The sequence below is a fragment of the Pomacea canaliculata genome, linkage group LG1, assembly GCF_003073045.1.
Source record: "Pomacea canaliculata isolate SZHN2017 linkage group LG1, ASM307304v1, whole genome shotgun sequence".
NCBI lineage: Eukaryota > Metazoa > Mollusca > Gastropoda > Architaenioglossa > Ampullariidae > Pomacea > Pomacea canaliculata.
The window spans coordinates 25,632,981-25,647,812 of NC_037590.1; the positions used below are offsets into that span (position 1 = coordinate 25,632,981).

The 14,832-nt window shown below is 39.4% G+C and overlaps 1 protein-coding gene across 5 annotated transcripts in view; it reads left to right on the forward strand.

The window, feature by feature from the left end:
* The first annotated feature begins 7,867 nt into the window (after positions 1–7,867).
* LOC112575188 (protein N-terminal asparagine amidohydrolase-like) overlaps positions 7,868–14,832 on the forward strand; it is a 45,860-nt gene continuing 38,895 nt past the window's right edge. Inside the window, exons 1-2 of one of the 5 annotated variants that reach the window (XM_025256884.1) lie at positions 7,868–8,090; positions 10,825–10,925. In XM_025256884.1, coding sequence (XP_025112669.1) covers positions 10,842–10,925 — 84 coding nt within the window. In that variant the 5' untranslated portion in view covers positions 7,868–8,090; positions 10,825–10,841. Of the gene's footprint in view, positions 8,328–10,824; positions 10,926–14,832 lie in introns of all 5 variants that reach the window. The other 4 variants (XR_003101583.1, XM_025256857.1, XM_025256876.1 and 1 more) reach the window with 4 other exon arrangements.

Sequence of the window (14,832 nt, forward strand, 5' to 3'; positions counted from 1 at the left end):
GATTTGAGTGTGATTCTGCCAGATCTTTGTTATGCTGGATATTACAAAATCAGCTGTACAAATTTAGGAAAATACACACATAATGCAGATAATGCTCTCATTTGAGGGTCTGCGGTGATAAATACAGTGGAACCTCGGTTAACGAACACAATCCGCTCTGGAAAGTTGTTCGTTATCCGAAATGTTCGTTATCGGAAACAATTTTTTCCATAAGAAATAAAGGAAATAGATTTAATTGGTTCCCAGCCCCTGTTGACAAGCTAATATTTGAAAGTTACAGGCTAAAATAGGTATTTGTTTTAATGAGAACAGTTATAATACAATATAAATGGAATTAAATAAACATAAAAACATTAACGAAAGCATTTAAACATCAGAAAACTTGCCATTGTATGACGACACTATGGCTTTCCAAGCTGTAGATCTGAACTCAGGGCCGTTGAGATCCAGTACGGGCCCAGGGCAGACGACTTGCTAAACTGCCTGATTGTACACCAGCAAGTCAGCCTTACCATCGACATCACCTCCCCACCATTGTGCAGATAACAAGACCCTGTTTTCCTGTTCTGTGAACACTGAGGACAGGCTGTTGCCACACGATATTCCAGATACAAGAGCTTTTCTCGGAGTTTGCTTCTATGGCGGACACTAACAGTCCTTTGCGCAGCTGCTACTAACACTGGCAGCTGAGAGTCTCAGCCGTTCCACGAGAAAGAAGTGCAAACTATTTGTAGTTTTGTGGTTATTTGTGGTTAATAAGGGCGATCACTGTAGATCTAACGGTGACGACTCCAGATAACAAGGATCGATGACATTGGAAAAATATTGAGAATATACTGAGAACATCTTAAGAATATGATGGAATATTATCATATTATACAATGAAAAAGGGGATCGTCGCTTCACTTTCTTTACTGCAACTCAAGTTCGCTGCGGCAGTGAGTGAAGCACGCGAGAGCGATCGACATCCAGCCTGTAGATCCAGTCAGTTCGTAGAATGCAACACAAAGACACTTACATCATGCGGCTTGTAGATGTTGATCACAATCATCAGAGGGGGTCATCGTGCAGTTTGACAGTGTGGCCTGTATCGATCAGCTATATACAGGTCACAGAGATACGACCACAGTGCATGTAGCTCAGCACTCGTCAAGAGGACTGACGACTGTACTGCAGGGCCAAGCACCTGATGATCTTACCCTTCATTTTTCCTACAATGCCCATGCGAACACCTGTTTTTCCTTCTCCTGATTTGTGGACCTGTGTTTGTGAGTGGTGTTCAGCAGCAGATCGTTCGCTCACAACTGTGGTCCTTTTTAGCCGTCAGATCGTTTGATACTGTGTGCAACTTCACTGTGTGAACTTTCCTTTTGGTTTCCTGTGGCTGCTAATGTGGATTTTATTGGTGTACTTTTATGTACAATTTCGGCGGATTGAGCGTTTCTCCATGATACGGATTTTGCGCGTTATAAGACCCCATCATCATCATCATCATCATCATCATCATTTTGACGGCGTGGGTGGATGGAGGAAGGGGTGGAATTACTGCTTGGATTTCCCCTCCATGAGCACATGTGACGTCATTGTAAAATCAGGGGTGACTTCCATTTTCTGTTGCTTTGAGGTTGAAGGAAAAAGCTTGCCCAGTGTCGGTTGCTTCTGCCTTTTTTGTAAAACTCTTCGGTAATATATCACATCAGAACAAAATGACGGTACTCCAAGCCAAAGGTCAGCGTCTACACGCAATATGAGCACAGTCCGCAGGCCAAATAATCAAACATGTCATATAAGCCGGAATGCATTTCATACGAAATATATCTGCACATAGCACATCCAAAAGACGACACCAGTCCTACGGAACGACGAATGACCCTAGCACACACAAAAGTTCACCGATCCAACGGACATGAAGCTCACTGAACTGTGCCGCCGATCGCCAAGTCAGAAGGTTGACAAAGAATTCCAGTCACCAAAGCGAAGAGGCACTACACTCCACACACACGAGAGGCCCATCAAAATCATACACAAGCACAAGTCCAACACCAGGAGGATGTCAGATAAAACAAAAATACAACAGAGCTCTGTCCCCTCCAGCCACTTGTCGTCCTCCTGTATGGATCTGAGACATGGCGGGTGACAAATGCCATCACCAACAAGATACAGACATTCATCAACAAATGTCTGCGCCGCATCCTTAACATCCGATGGCCTGAGAAGATCTCCAATGCAGACCTGTGGGAGAGAGCCAACCAAAACCCTGCCAGCCAAGACATCAAGAAGCGGAAGTGGGGCTGGATTGGCCGCCACGGCCGCCGAGAACCAGCCCGGGCCCCGAGACAGACCTCTCCGGGCCCCTTGTACTTGTAATCGTAAATTATTTTCCCAGTATATAACCTATGTTTACAATTCGAATCTCAATATCTACACTCAAACTCAACTTCTGCATGTGTAATGCTTGGGTGCTCTGTCCTTAGACCTTTCTTTAAAAGAAAAAGAAAAGGAGAAGAAGAAGAAAAAAATCCACTGACCAAGGCCGGGCCCCCTTGACAGCCGCGGGCCCGGGTACACCAGACCCCCTGTCCCCCCCTCTCGTCAGGCCTGTTGGCCGCACTCTACGAAAGCCAGCCGACAATTTAACGCGACAAGCTCTGGGCTGGAACCCACAGGGGAGGCGCAAGGTTGGGAGACCCAGACAGACGTGGAGGAGATCAGTCCACAGAGAGGCAGAGACTGCTGGCATGACATGGTCCCAACTGGAAAGGGATGCCCAGGACCGGGTCCGATGGCGAGGTGTGGTTGCGGCCCTATGCTCTACTGGGGGCGTATAGGAAAGAAGAAGAATATATCACATTATCATTAAACATGTTTAGGCTCCTATTGCCTATCGCACTGTTAGGGAAAGACTTTTCTACAAATATTTGCAATTCCCTCGACTTCGCACACATTTCTTTAATCATTGAACTTGGGAATTCCTCCTTCCCTGCCTCAGCGGTCCGGTGGCGCAACGGTTAGCGCTGTTAACGCCTGTCACCAATACAGTGAAGGTTGGCTGCCCTGAGTTCATTTCTCGTCTCGGGCACGCTGATCTTTCTCTGCACGTGACTTCTGTTTACAGGGCTGGCTGCTTGCCGTAATATAGCCTTAGTTGCTGACACGGCGTAAAAACACCAATTCCCGCCCCTTCCCTGCCTCCTTCATACCTTGAAATCATTTCCTTTTGCAATTCAATTGTTGGCCGCTTCCTTGTCATTACCTCACTACTATTGCTCTTAATCTTCTTTAGAGCCATGATTGAGGATTATCTTATTAAAATAAAGCACAAAAATCACTAAATAAGAAGGATGCGCACAGATAAGGAACGACCGATCGTAACTGTGTCTCGAGCGCAAATGACATGCTCGTCGGTCGTGTGGTTCACGTGGCTGTTCGTTATCCGAAATTTTGTTCGCTATCCGAGACAAATTTGTAACGGAATTTTTGTTCGTTATCCGAAATGTTTGCTATCCGAGGCGTTCGCTAACACTGTGTTATGATTTCTTTCAAATACAATAGGAAGTATCATCAGGGATGCAGGAATGAGTCCTTGTAAACAGCAAGGAGAATCAGACAAACCACGAACTTATATCCCCTGGACAGGTGGCAGACGATTTTTTTTTTTTTTTTCACTTAACTGCTAGAACGAGGCTCCATACCACAACACTTCCGGTGAAGCCTACCATGGTTTAGCACTTTAGCGAATGACTTCAATAGATTTGTCAGCAACGTCTGCAAGAGTAAGAACAATAAAGAAACGCACAAAAGGCGGGGTTAATGCTGCTGCTGGTAGAATACAACTGACGTGCAAGTATCAAATCTTTCGGTGTCAGTTTTTTTTTCCGCTTCCGCGAGCAGGAATATCAACAGATCAAGACAAGTGGCGAGCGGCTCTCATTCGTGCTACAGGCCGCTAGAAAAGACCACGGATGTGTATATTAGTTCGTGATCAGACACAAGTTTTAATCCATTGAGGGCCAAGATTTGTTCAAGGCACTTGGAAGAAGAATGCATTAAAAAAGGTACTGATCTTATTTACCTCTTACTCTTCTTTGTCCTGTTCATGTTTTAGTTCGCGACTATAAGGCGACAATTTTCACATAGCCAAAGATATGCCCATAAAAAAAATTGAGTTATTAATAATCGCGTCATTCATTAAATTATTTGAGAAGTGTATTGATTAAATAGTCTTCTCATTGATTTTAAAAACTCGTTGTATATGAATAGGCCTAGATCAACATCAGTGCTTTCAGTTCACACACCCCTTCGCCAACACAGATGATTTAAGATGTTTCTTAGGCTGATTACATTTTTGTGGGATTTTTTAAGCATTTATCAGCTCATACATTTTTATGTTTAAAACAACAAATCCTTTACTTTAAAAAGATGAGAATCCCAGGACATAAAAGGACTTTATACAGATTCAATTTATTTCTTATTTTGGATATATCTATAATTTTACCATTTAATTAATAGTTATATTTCCCCATGCTTAAAGTCATAAACTCACATTTTCAATTTGTTGATTATTGATGTTCAAAATATACGTACATAAATTTGTCATCAAAATTAATTATTTGTTAAACATGACTGGCTGCAGGACTGGAGTACAGTGTCTATGTGCTTCAAAGTTAATCCTGGGCTGTGTCCAATGATAAAATATTGCACGCATTATTAACTCAAAAGTACGATATATCACGAACTAATATCCTATACACGTCCTTGATGATATTTACCTTGACTGTCACTGCCGATTTGGTAACACTGTAACAGTACTACTACTATCTTGCATATGTAACAAGCAATCATCATCCTGAAAGCACAACAAAATACGGGATTTTATATAAAAGCGAGAGACCGAGGTGAAGCATATATGGGAACACTTTATGATTCTAGATCTAGAAGTTTATGCATGTGCGATTCACATTATTTATTATTTCATAGAAAGATTTCAAACAAGTGAAGCAAATACTTTTGTGTTTTAAATAGATATACGTTTGGTTACTAGTGCAAACAAGCAATACGCTTACGGTAATTATATTGTTGATATCAAAAGTCTCATTAAATTCCATTTTCGCGCTGCTCTTCCAGAAGAAAGACCGGCTTATGGCTCGCCGAGACTGACCTCGGATCGCTTCGCAAGAGGCCGAGAGTGAGTCTCGGCATACAGACATCAGTCCATAAATACACGTCCATGGACAAACTTAAAATTATGCAATATACAACCATAAAAGTTCATGCATCTTTCTAACTATACATATGGTAGGGTTAGGTAGATGGTAGATGAATTTGCCTTCGACCTTGAAACTTCGAGTCGGGACGACAACAACAGAAAGCCTACTCGTCGTTTGTTTTTAGCGAAATGCTTATATGTCTGAGTGTGAGTGTCGATATTATAAACGTTTCCCAGCATACAGCGTATTGGGACACATATAAGGTGACCAGACGTTTCGGGGGCGAAAGTGGCACACGTGCCGATGATGGTGTCGTCACTGTCAAAGAACGCCGAAAAAAGTGTGTGTTGGGGGGCGCTGTGGGGGGTTTCAGATTTTGAAAGACAAGCGGGACATTTGATGGACTTGACAGAAAGCGGGACATTGGGCGTCCCGCCCGATGAGCAGGCGGGACACGAGGTCAAAAGCGGGACTGTCCCGCCTAAAGCGGGACGTCTGGTCACCTTAGACACATATAGCACTGCATCATATGGGAAACTAGTGAATATATTTACAAGCCAACAGTTTCTTTTTGTGTATTTTCCAACGGCTGCGTCAGTGAACTGCACGTAAGAATACAGCTGGCTCTAAGAACCAACCAACACAGGAAAACAACTTTTATCCTTCTGTTAATGTATATAGACATTCAGTATTAGATTGCTATTCTCTTATCAAATGCTGCATCATAATGGTTCTCAGAGCATGTGATACCATACTTTAAAGTGTTCTCAAATAGTATAAAGTATATAAAGTATAAACTATGCTTTATACTGCTGAGTATCACTATGCAATTTGTTTTACATAGCTTAGGAAAATAAATTTGCAGTTACTAGCCCTTTACTAAACCTAATTTTTCTCTAGTACATGTAGTTTCATTTTATTAGTTTTATGGACATTTGTTTATAAGCACTTTAAAAAACCAATAAGAGAAAGGAATAGTTATAAATTTCCATTTATGTCAACAGGCTGTCTGCAGTGCTGATTCTATGGCCTGGGTGTTCCCAAAATATTCACATTTTGTTACACTCTGATGAATCTGCTGCTTTAAAGTCAACCCGTTGCAAGGAGTAATGCTTGGACACATAGGATATATTCTAAGAATAAAGAAAGTGGCTGATGATCACTGTTGGGCAAGCTACTTTTAATTTGTAGTCGGCTAGACTACAGCTACAATTTTCCAAAAAGTAGTCAGCTACTTTTGGCTACTTTTAAAATGTAGTCAGCCTCTTTTGGCTACTTTTAAAAGCCTGATGTTATAAAAAGTTAGCTGTAGCCAGCTGGCTGTAGCAACATACACAAACATCAAACGTACACACAAAACACTATTACTTGCTAACACAAGAACTGGTTTTTATATAAATTGACCTTTATTCTGTTACGTGCGAGAAACGTGGGTGTCTGGCTATCAAAACACCGAGCAGTGAGAGCAGAGTCTGTAGTCGTCTTGCTGACACGCTGTTGACGAATGGTCGTGAAAGTAGCCAAAATGTAGCCAAGCTACTTTTTGACGGCTACTTTCTAAAATGTAGCTGCGGCTACAAACTACTTTTTTTTTAATTTGTAGCCGGCTACACTACAAACTACAAAATTTGTAGCCGGCTACAGTAGCTATAGCTAGACTACAGCTACTTCCCATCCCTGCTGATATCCTATCTAACTACAACCACTAAACCAGAGAGAGACAGTACAATGCAGCACACAGCTCTGGACGCTGCTGTACGCCCGCATTTTGTACAGGGCAGCTTGGGTACTACGTCACCCGCAGTTGCTGCCCTGTCTCGCGCTGCGCGCCGCTCGCGCGACCACGCGTGGTGTGGAAGGGGATGTGGGGTGGAGGGACTAGACAAACAGCGCTCCCGCTACAATACTAAGATGAACTTCACAACCTTTAAAAGTATTGCCACCAATAATGTTCATTTATAGGGCATGTTGCGTCTGATTACGATCCCTACTTTTATGTGATATGCTACTCGAATGCCATTCTCTGCATGCATTTTTTTTAAATGATGGTTATATAGTTCGTCAGAAATTTAAAAGTCTTCCAAACTGACCTACAAACAACAGAAAATAAAAATAGGAACACATTCAAATGATAAAAAAGAGACATAGTAAGAATAACGAGAACGACGAAAAAAACTGGAAAATTGGAAATAAACTATTTAACGTGTGTTTGGCACCTCGTGTTTTCACAGATAATAGCCAATCGCAAAAGAATCCATGTTTTAAATTTTGTTTTTCTATTCCTCAAATTTTCTCATGGTCATACAGGAAATAGCAGACTACCGCATAGTTCTTTCCGCATAATCTTTAATTCTCATGGACTTTTTCCTCTTTAGTTCACAAATGAATGCCACTAAAAGTATTGTTTGGCGCTGCAACAGATTGCTTCTATTATAGCTTGCAAGTGATGTGGATAGTGGACTATTTTCGTCTGATATCCCTGCGCGAGTGGGTGTTGGATCGTCTGCTAAAGAGTAAATACACGTCGAATTTAAATAAAAATAACATGAAAAAGCTAAACACATAAACTCAAGCTTTATTATTGGTTTTGATTTAGAAAAATACCACGAAAATGTCTGCTAATCCATTCAGCAACACTAGTTTCTACGCATGAGCATACCTCGCTTCAACCATTGATTCTTGCAAAACGTTTTTTCTTGCTACACCCGCGAGCCTAGCTGCTAGTTTAAACGATAGGTTCGCTAGGCTAGCTTCGCTCGATTCGCTAAGCGCTATGCAACACGCCACCGTTGTTCAATACGCTTCACCGATCTACGACGCACTTCCGTTATTCGCTAAGACGGTGCTATCTATTTTTTCTTTTTGGTTGTTGTTTTCAAAGAGGTGGGTTTTAAGATCTGTCTCGAAAGCTTCGAACATAGATACAATTAATTCGAAGTGTAAAGGCGTAGAGAATTTCAAACAGTCGGGACAAGAGAAGGGGAAGGAACGTCTGCCAAGTGTAACGGACTTGTAACGGACTCAAACTTCCCAGCAGGACTAAACGTCTCAGTTCAAACTTCCGATGGATTAGTAAACATTTTCTTGGGTTTATTTATCAAAACAAGCTCAAAGCATATTGTGAGTTGCATAATTATGCCATTGCAATGTTATAATGTTTCGTCCTTTACTTTTATTTCAAGTAAAATGCCAATCGAAGATTCACATGACCGATAAGCTTTATTTTTCTTCGCTTCATGACGAGACGTTTGGTTTCGCTGCTGTGCCTTCGAATAGTTTGCTGATATTTTCAAAATATCATCGGTCGTGGTATAGAATAGCGTATTTTTTTTATTACTCAATCACTTGTCTGCTCATTTATCGATGTTATTTTCAGTGTCTAACACAATCCGCACATGCACCTGTGTATATACACATATTTTCCAATTCTGTTTCCAGTCTGTTTCCATCCTTTCTTTTAGATAGCTAAATTGCTTGATGGAATGTTACTGTGTACTTTCAGTGGTGGCTTCAGCAACTGGCTAGTAGATTGTAAAGATGTACAATAGTAACTCTAACGTAGGAGCATTGCATATTCCAATTGTTACTTCAAAAAATTCGTAGAGCAATTTTCAGTTATTTAGTATACTGATCCATGTAGATTGCTGGGGAGACTTCATGAATGCAGCAGCTTGCCAAGCCCTTTTCTGGGGTTGGTAAGGTCTAGCATGGTAATTTAAGGCCACTATTTTATGTTCACTTCAGTACCCTGAAGAATGATTTTAGACAGTTCTGTTCCATGTCACATGAGCAACCCATACATACTTGCACTACTTTACTGCTGTCAGAAAGAGTTTGGAGGGGTCCACTAAGGATTTGACTTTGCTTTGCACGTAGCTGTTGGCCTTATGTTTTAGGCTTCTATTAGCATGTCATGAATGCCTGGATCATGTTTTCTATATCAGCAAGCTAGTCTGTGTCTCAGAACCCACAGAACAAAGGGAGAATTAATGGGGATTTATAAAGCTGATGTACCAAATTCTACTTAGCCTGGTCATTGTTGCTGCTGCTTTTGTTAACTCTTAGATGTGAATGGAGGGTTTCTTGCATATTTTCTAAGATGTTGAACAGTGAACTTAAAATAGGGCACCCTAAACTTTTTTGCCATTCTACTATAACATGCATATGTGATGTCTCTAAAAACATACTTTGTACTGAAATTAACAAAATTAATGTAGTTTACTACAATTTTCAGCCATTTTGTTAATAGACATACATTTTTAGACAGCCTTTTTTTAAGGCTTGCAATATTTTTTGTGGTCTTGTTTTACTTAGGCATTCTGTTGTTCAAAATGCCTTTGTTTATTAACTGTTTAAAAATGTACATCTTGGTATGCACAAAACTTGGTCACTTTGAAAAATCATAGTGAATAAATGATATATGTGAACGTGAACTGTATGAACAAAATAAAACTATGAATTAAAATAAAAATATGCAAAAATCAACCTTTTCTGCATGAGACATCACTTTTTTGTAAATTGAAAATAAATTTGTAGTCGAAGGATTTTTGACAAATATATTTCCTTACACAGCACTCTCTACGCAGTTTAACATAAAGAAAGCGACCATGATTAGGTGTGGGCATAAAATTAAGGGAAGTTTGAAGATTTTTGCACTATTGGGTGGGAAAATGGCTATCTACAGTCAGAAACATTTTCTGCAACATTTATTTCATGGTTATCTAGCAGTGATGCATCTAGATAGTCTCGATATTTGTTGCTTCTTACATCAGTTTTTCCTCTTTATCTTCATTATTTGTATGGGTTAAGGGAAGTTGTTTGATTTCCATTATGGTTCAATATTTTTTATCAGATTTTATGTAAAAATTATAATAATAAATGCAAAACTTGTAAAGCCCATGCTCACACTCTTAAGGAGCATGCTCTTAGTGCCTAAGAATGAGACATGGACAACATGCAAGGGACAGGAAAACAAACAACAAAAGTACTAAGAAAGAATAAACAACTATACTAATGATGAATAAAAACAAATACAGAAAATGCAAAGAGGATCCAACTAACAAGAACTGATTAATTATCAATTATAATGGATGTAAAGTGTAGCCCAATCTATTTCAAAAGGCAAATCAAGTAGATGTAATGCCTACACCACATGACAAATGTGTTCATCAGAAAAGTATTTTTAGCATATGCCCATATCACTAAAACAAGCCTTATAGTTACATAAGTGAGACCTTATAATATTTAGAAGCTGTTGTTCATGACAATGAATGTTTTCAAATTGCATGCTGCTAATATTTGTGCAAATCTGCAGTCATTCACAGAGTGATGTGCAGATGTGGATTCAGGATCATTTAACATGCTGTCTTAATTCTTTTTGACACATCCTTAGGGCAGTATATTTTATTCTACAATGCATTGCTCAATTGCCACCAACTTTAATAGTTGTGAAAACACTTTCTTAAAACAATTTTATGCGAGAAAATCTTTTTAATATTAAGAAATTGTGGTGAAAATTGCAACGCTCTTACAAATGATCATTTGATGTCTGAAAACATTTTCTTTATATGCATCATCTCTGTAGTATTTAACACATATTTCTGTGCCCTTTTTGTAGAATTTTCTGGAGTCAAGATGCCTTTGTGGATTAATGAGAAAAGTACTGATCATGTCTCTGGATCCCTGGCAGAATTTTTTCAAATATTTCCAGTGCTGAAGGTATTTTATCTTTTTGTATCATAAAAGGCAGCATTTAGAGTGCATGTACACAGTACCTTCAGTAGTAATTTACCATGCAGTGTACATTTCGGTCTATTGTCTCTATCATCTTTTTGGCATCCAACAGACCTGAAACTATTATGCTGTAGTATTAGAAAATAAATCAGTTGAACACCATGTTGCCTATTGTTTATTTTGATATGAACTTGCCTTCAAATGCAAAAAAGATAAAATGTCAATTTAAAATTTATTTTGTGGTTGTAGGTCTTTGATCTGTTCATTTTCACTCTTTCACTTATACCTAAAGAAAATGAAGAAATGATTCATGCCAAATGAAATATTTTATAGTTTGTAAATGCTGTTGACAAATCTGTGTGAATTAGTTGCTTTTTAAGTTTAATGTAATGAAAGCATTGCAACATAACATACTATTGTCAATGCCAATGTCATGGCATGCTGCTTGCTGCCATACTTATCTGTATATGTTGCTGAATGTAAACATAATTAGAGTTTAACCCATTAACCAACATTCATTGATTTATTTGACGTTGTGAGAGAAGTGAAAGGTGGATTAGTTTTGATTTTGGTATTTAACAGTTGTCAAATTTCTAATTTTCATTTTCTCACAAGCACATTTTTGCAAGCAGTCCTTCATTTTCAAGGCAGACATTAAATGTATGGCTTTGAAGTTAATATGTAAACTTTGGTAAGTGTCATTTCTTTATAACTGTTTTTGCTGCTAATATCTGCATGTTAGCTTATGTAAATCATTTTTGAGAAATAGTCGTCTTGTTCCTAATCACTCCATCAAAGCATACGGCCGCAACTACACTCATCGGACCCAGTTCTGGGCGTCCCTTTCCAGTTGGGACCATGTCATGCTAGCTGCCTCCGCCTTGCTGTGGACCAATCTCCTCCATGTCTGTCTGGGTCTTCCAACCCTGGGCCTTCCCTATGGGTTCCAGCCCAGAGCTTGTCTTGTTAAATTGTCGGCCAGCTTTCACAAGGTGTGACTGATCCAGCCCCACTTTCGCTTCTTGATGTCTTGGCTGGCAGATTTTGGTTGGTTCTCTCCCACAGGTCTGTATTGGAGATCTTCAATGGGACGTTGAGGATGTGGCGCAGACATCTGTTGACGAATGTCTGAATCTTGTTGGTAATGGTGTTTGTAACACGCCATGTCTCAGATCCATATAGAAGGACTGACTTTACATTTGCGTTGAAGACATGGATCTTGGTGTGTAGAGATAAAGCCTTACTGTTCCAGATAGATCGCAGGGTGTGGAATGCAAGCCTGGCTTTATTTATTCAGCTTCTTACATCTTCATCTGCACCTCCATCTTTGCTAACTATGCTGCCAAGGTAGGTGAACTGATCAGACTGTAATACATTTCCCATGTAGGTGGAGTGGGGCTTCTGCCTCTTCTGCCATCTTGTGTGCAAATTGTCTCTTGTCACCCTCTTGCACTCTTTTTCGCTTCTCAGCTTATCTCCCAGTACTTTGCTCTTCTTTTTCCTGCTGGTCTTGACATTGCTTGATCTTCTGCTTCAGCTCTTTCCTTTCCTCTATCTTTTGCCAGGTCCCTAAAGTCAGCTATTCCATGTGCTGTTTTTCTTTCTTTCCCAGAGCACATGTGCAGGCAGTTTTTGAAGTCTCCTGTAATCCTGTCTAGTGGTTGGCCACTGTTTCTTTTAGGAGTCCCTCCAGCATCACAAACGTGTTTTTAACTTCTCAGTTAAACTCTTCTTGCTTTCTGTGGTCTCTAAGAAACTGCACTTTGAATTTATGGTACAGTCTGCTAGTGAGTCACAGAAAGACCTCAGCTTTATCTTCATGGTTGACATAAGCAAGACTGTGGCTGCATCTGTGCCTCGCCTTACCCTGACATTCGACAGACTTCTTCTAAACTGGCGATTAATGGTGATGTGATCGATCTGGTTTTCTGTATGTCCATCTGGTGAAGTCCAGGTGGTCTTGTGAATGGTTTTGTGTGGAAAAACTGTGCCTCCGACTACAAGGTCATTGAACAAACAGAAGTCAGAAACTTAAAAATATTCCAATGAATAATTGAGTGCTTGTATGTTATTCATGCCTCTGTGAACTCTTCAACTGTTGGCCACAGTCAACAAAAGAAATTTTAGTATTACCAAATGTATGTGAATTTAATTAGTTTCCTTGCTAATTTGTTAAAGCTTACAGTCTAGAGGCAGTGCCAGTTCTACAGGATTTAATAAAGAAACAGTCTCAAGACCATGCACTCTCGAAGCATGCATAGTACATACCAGTGAGAACACTTAGATGTACCCTCTAGCTGCCATGTACACTTTTGACTTCAATGTTTATTTTAATTTTATATAATTGTATTTGCATTAGCAACCTCCTGCCCCTTCAAAACATTTCTTGGGAGAATACGGGTTTCAAATACTATTATTGGAAGATCTGTTAATATTGTGTTTTAAGAACAATAAATATTCTTATTCATTTCTTTTGCAGCATTGTTTTAAAAAATTTGTTCGATCACCATATTTCTTGTAAATAAATTGAAGTTAATTAAAATGTTTAGCATCAAGTGTTGTTTTTCACAATATGCTCTAATTTCTACTATCTCTTCATCAATTTCAAGAAGGCATTTAACAGTGTTTTCCGGTATTCGCAAGGAAGAGAACGTAACGTCATGGCCAGCCTGATTAAATCGCTGTACATCTGTATGTCAAGACCACCTGCGTAGTCCTCTTTGGTGGTCACTAGAGGACTAGAGCAATAACACTGGTCAACAAATGTTTACAAAAGTCACGTTACTGAAATGAAATTAGTCATTTTTCATCAATTTTTATGTGCTCAACATGAATAGGACAAAAAGCAAAATTGGCTCAAGTTTTTAATGTAATCTGCAATAATTATTGTGTACATCAGGAAATGTATGCTAGTAGTAATTGACCTGCGGTTAATAGCTGTAAAAAATCAAGCCATAGACTACATCTTAGATTTCTTTGCCCATCTCTTACACAGCTGTTTGGGAGCATCTTTGGGAGTGTCCAGCAGTAGTCAGCTAGCATGGTAGTGGAACAATTTTCCCTGGTATCTTTTTTCAATTATTGCAATATCTTGATGAAAACATTTGCCATGTTCATCACTAACTAAATCACAGTTATCAGGAAAAAAATCTGAATGGTAGTGACAGAAGTGGATCTTTAGAGGCATATTGCATCTACGCTTCTGATACTGCATCAACATGTCTTCTACTGGAATCGTAGTTTTCTGCCCTAACATTCCCGAGAAAGTTTGTAGACATGAGGTGAAAATCATTCCACGCTTGTTTCGCATTACGCTTCTGATACTGCATCAACATGTCTTCTACTGGAATCGTAGTTTTCTGCCCTAACATTCCCGAGAAAGTTTGTAGACATGAGGTGAAAATCATTCCACCCTTGTTTCGCATTACCCTGCAGCAAAGTTGTTGAACCAGTCATCTTTGAAGAGCTCTCAAATCTGAGGACCCACAAAAACTCCCTTTTTGATCTGTGCCTTGCTGAGTCAAGGGAATTTTTCATGCAGGCATCGGAAAGCTGGTGAAGTCTGGTCCATAGCTTTTACAAAATTCTTCATCAGTTGTCTTCAAGATTCCATTGTTTAGGTCTTGTACCTAGCAATTCTACCTTGGGTAAATCCAAATCACAAATTAGGTCACATTATGATTAAGTCATTTAGTTATTCTGTGTGGGGTTGATGATTTTCCAGATTTCAATTTTTTTATTGAGTAGGCCTGAACCCATTTCAAGGGCAACAATAGTAGCCATCATAATTAACATTTTCATAAACTGTAGTGTGGAAAAAAATACAATTTACTTTCCATAGTACAAATATGAAAGATGTACAGCAACATTATTATTTTACATCCTAACATGA